A 4087-nucleotide genomic window follows, 5' to 3' on the forward strand; every position below is an offset into this window, starting at 1 on the left:
AAAAGCATAAGCTTGTTTCTAGAAAAGAAGCGTAGCCAATATTACGTCCTAAAAAGGCGTGTCCAAGCCTAAGACAAGTAAACACTATCTTGATTTTGCAGCGTTTTCTAGGATTGGACCAATTTATTTACAAGTTGATTTTACTTTTATGAATAAAAACACATATAAAACATTTGTAGTATTATCACAAACGGAACTTGTCAATTTTATGAAGACGACGATATAACCCAGAAATTCGGGGAAGCTATGCCTAACTTTTAATTTCCCACATTGTGAAATTGTTCTATCAACAGGCTGAAAAATGTGTAAAGTGCAATTTATCACGATTTGACGATATTTTCTATTTATGTTAGTGAAGTTACCGATGGTTATTGTGCGTATTTGGTAGAGTTCTGTATAATTTCCGTATAGTTTTTTGTATTTCATTTGAACTTTTTCATCATGAAGTCCAGGTTTAGTACTGTTGATATAATAGCCATTGTGAATGAGTTGCAAAAATACATTGGAATGCGTGTCAACCAGATATATGACGTTGATAATAAAACATATTTATTCCGTTTAAATAGATATGAAGAAAAAGTTGTTCTTCTTATAGAATCTGGTGTTCGAATTCACACTACTGAATTTCAATGGCCGAAAAATCCTTCTCCTTCCGGCTTTTCAATGAAAATGAGGAAGCATTTAAAGAATAAAAGGTTAGAAAAAATCACTCAGTTAGGATTGGACAGAGTTGTTGATTTGCAATTCGGCATCAATGAGGCAGCATATCACGTTATTTTGGAACTGTACGACAGAGGAAATATTGTGTTGACTGATTATGAATATACAATTTTGAACATTTTAAGACCTAGAGCTACTGATAGTGAAGATGTTAAATTCGTTGTTCGGGAGAGATATCCTGTGGAAAAAGTTAGGTCATCAGCTGAAAGTTTCAATCGTGATGCTATAGAAACTGTTTTAAATAATGCAAAAAATGGTGATTCATTGAAAAAGATACTGATGCCTCAAGTTCATTTTGGACCTGCTGTTCTTGAGCATGTACTTCAGAAAAGTGGTTTTCCCAAAAACTGTATTATCAATAAAAATTTTAATGCACCTACTGATATCAAAAAGCTATTTTTGTGTTTACAGGAAGCTGATATGTTGATGAAAGAAATTTCTAATAAGTCTGTTGGCTACATAATCCATAAAGTTGAAAAAAGTAATAAAGATGGAAGTGAAATAATTACAAATGTGGAATTTCACCCTTATCTTTTCCATCAGTATATGGATATGAAATATACAGAATATCCTTGCTTTGATAAGGCAGTTGATAATTATTTTTCTAGCATGGAGGGTCAAAAAATTGACTTGAAGGCATTTCAGAAAGAAAAAGAAGCTTTAAAAAAACTTGAAAATGTCAAAAAGGATCATGAGCAACGACTTCTAAAGTTGTTACAAAGCCAGGCTGAAGATATACGTAAAGCACAGTTGATTGAAATGAATTTAGAGCTGGTAGACAAGGCAATTTTAGTTATCAGAAGTGCTATTGCAAATCAAATCAGTTGGTCTGACATTCAGGATCTTATCAAAGAAGCGCAGCTTGAGGGAGATCCAGTAGCAAAAGTGATTAAAAAGTTGAAATTAGACATAAATCATTTCACTGTTTTGCTTAGTAACCCACATATTGATAGTGATGATGGCGAAGAAATGAAGCCCCAGTTAGTTGACATTGATTTAGATTGTTCTGCTTATGCGAATGCTAGGAAGTATTATGATATGAAAAGAGCACATGCTAAAAAAGAACAAAAAACACTTGAATCATCTGAGAAAGCCTTTAAAAATGCAGAGAAAAAAACTAAACAAGCTCTAAAAGAAGTTGCAGTCACTACTAGCATTACAAAAGCTCGGAAAGTGATGTGGTTTGAAAAGTTTTTATGGTTTATTAGCTCTGAAAATTATCTGGTAATTGCTGGAAGAGATGTGCAGCAAAATGAATTAATTGTGAAGAGGTATATGAAATCAAATGATTTGTACGTCCATGCTGATTTGCATGGTGCTAGCAGTGTCATAATTAAAAATCCTGTGGGAGGTGAAGTACCACCAAAAACTTTAAATGAAGCTGGTACTATGGCTATATGTAACAGCTCTGCATGGGATGCAAAAATTGTAACAAGTGCTTGGTGGGTATACTCAAATCAAGTATCAAAAACTGCTCCAACTGGTGAATATCTCACTACTGGTAGTTTTATGATCCGTGGCAAGAAGAATTATCTGGCACCTGCTCATCTTATAATGGGGTTTGGATTTATATTCAAATTAGATGAGGAAAGTATTCAAAATCATATCAACGAAAGGTGTGAAAAAAATGAAGAATCCAAATTTGATATTAGCGAAAGAGACAAAAATGAAGGAGTTGAATTATCAGATGGAGAGGAAGGTGAACAGAGAAGTATTGAGATTTCTTCTTCATCAGAAGATGAAAGAACTGAAGAAGTAAACTCACAGTTACATGTAGAAGATGCACAAATTTCAAATGAAAATACTCAGAAGTCCTCACTTGAAAACATAGATGCTGAAGAGGAAGAAGTTAGTGAAAGTGACGAATCAAATCGTGTTAGTTTCCCTGATACAGAAGTTAAGTTAAATGTCTTACCTGGATGTCGAGAACTAGACAGGTGCTCAAGCCGTGAACAAGTTGTGAGTAATGCAACTGGAGTTATTATCCAGCAACATAAGAAGAAATTGTCAAAAAAGCCTGAAGCTGTAAAATATAATCAAAAAGACTCCCCAAAAGAGAAGCAAAATCCTCAGAAACGTGGACAGAAAGGAAAATTGAAAAAAATTAAAGAGAAATATAAATATCAAGATGAAGAAGAAAGGGAACTAAGAATGAAAATTTTAGCATCAGCTGGTCAAGCAAAGGAAGACAAAAAAAGTAAAAATAAAAAGGCTCAGTCAAATCGGAATTCTGAACCTCAAATAAACCGAACAAAAAACCCAAAACAAAATCTTCATTTTATTGAAATATCTGAAGAAAACACTATTTTGGAAGTAAAAAATATTGCATCAGATGAAAAGAATGATTTGTTGACTGTGCCGTCCTTACAATCACGTAATGATCCCGATCTTTCTGATGAAGAAGCAGATGAAGATGTTTTATCAGATGAGCTAAAATTATTGAATTCCTTGACTGGCTGCCCAGTACCTGAAGATACCTTGTTATTTGCTGTGCCTGTTTGTGCTCCTTATACGGCAATGTTAAGTTACAAGTATAAAGTAAAAATAATTCCTGGAAGCCACAGGCGAGGTAAAGCTGCGAAAACTGCATTGCAGTTATTTCTGCATGAAAAAACGGCTACTGCGAGAGAGAAAGATCTTTTAAGAAGCGTAAAAGATCAAGACATTTCTAGAAATCTTCCTGGGAAAGTCAAAATTTCAACTGCCAGCTTTAAAAAGATAAAATAGTACTTTCAATATTTTTTATAAATATTACTAGTTTAGAGTTATGCTTTTGGGTTAACAGTCAATATAAATTTAGCTAAAATAGGCTAATGTATAAAAGGTACTTTTATTTAAAAGGCAGCCAAGATTTTTCCTTCAGGTCCTTATAATTTTCTAACTTATTTTCTTGTTTCCTATCTCGTAATTATAGAATAAGCTTTACTGAAATAGGATACTGTATATATGATGTATTATTATTATTATAAAATTTTATTGAAATACAATAAATTTTTATTGAAATATTAGATCTAAAATCTACGTTAAAATAAGCTATTTTAAAAAGTATTCTGTACCAAGTATATAATATACAACATTAGAACCACTTTTATGGTAATACTTCAAGTGTTCATAAAATTTTCAGTCGGATGTAATATTAATTAACTATATCAGTTATTTAATGATAAAATTACTGTAGGTCACTAACGGTCTGCTAATTTATGGTGACGTACAGGGTGTCCGTAATTAAACTTGAAATTTGCGAGCAGTCTGTAGCAAAAAGTATACAGCGGAATTGCATAAAAACTGGGTAATGGCAGAATGAAATTATGGGAATTTTATCGAGGGTGGGAAAACAATGAATTTCAAAAACCACTTCTAGGTGGCA

At 32.8% G+C, this 4087-nt stretch overlaps 1 protein-coding gene across 1 annotated transcript; it reads left to right on the top strand.

The window, feature by feature from the left end:
* The first annotated feature begins 224 nt into the window (after positions 1-224).
* Clbn (Nuclear export mediator factor NEMF homolog Clbn) lies at positions 225-3728 on the top strand. Its single transcript, XM_035373340.2, has one exon. The coding sequence runs from the start codon at positions 442-444 to the stop codon at positions 3445-3447; it is 3006 nt and encodes a 1001-aa protein (XP_035229231.2). The 5' UTR covers positions 225-441; the 3' UTR covers positions 3448-3728.
* The last annotated feature ends 359 nt before the right edge of the window (positions 3729-4087 follow it).

Source organism: Stegodyphus dumicola, chromosome 1, assembly GCF_044657685.1.
Source record: "Stegodyphus dumicola isolate Sdum_Otavi_A_Nest chromosome 1, ASM4465768v1".
Classification (NCBI taxonomy): Eukaryota; Metazoa; Arthropoda; class Arachnida; order Araneae; family Eresidae; genus Stegodyphus; species Stegodyphus dumicola.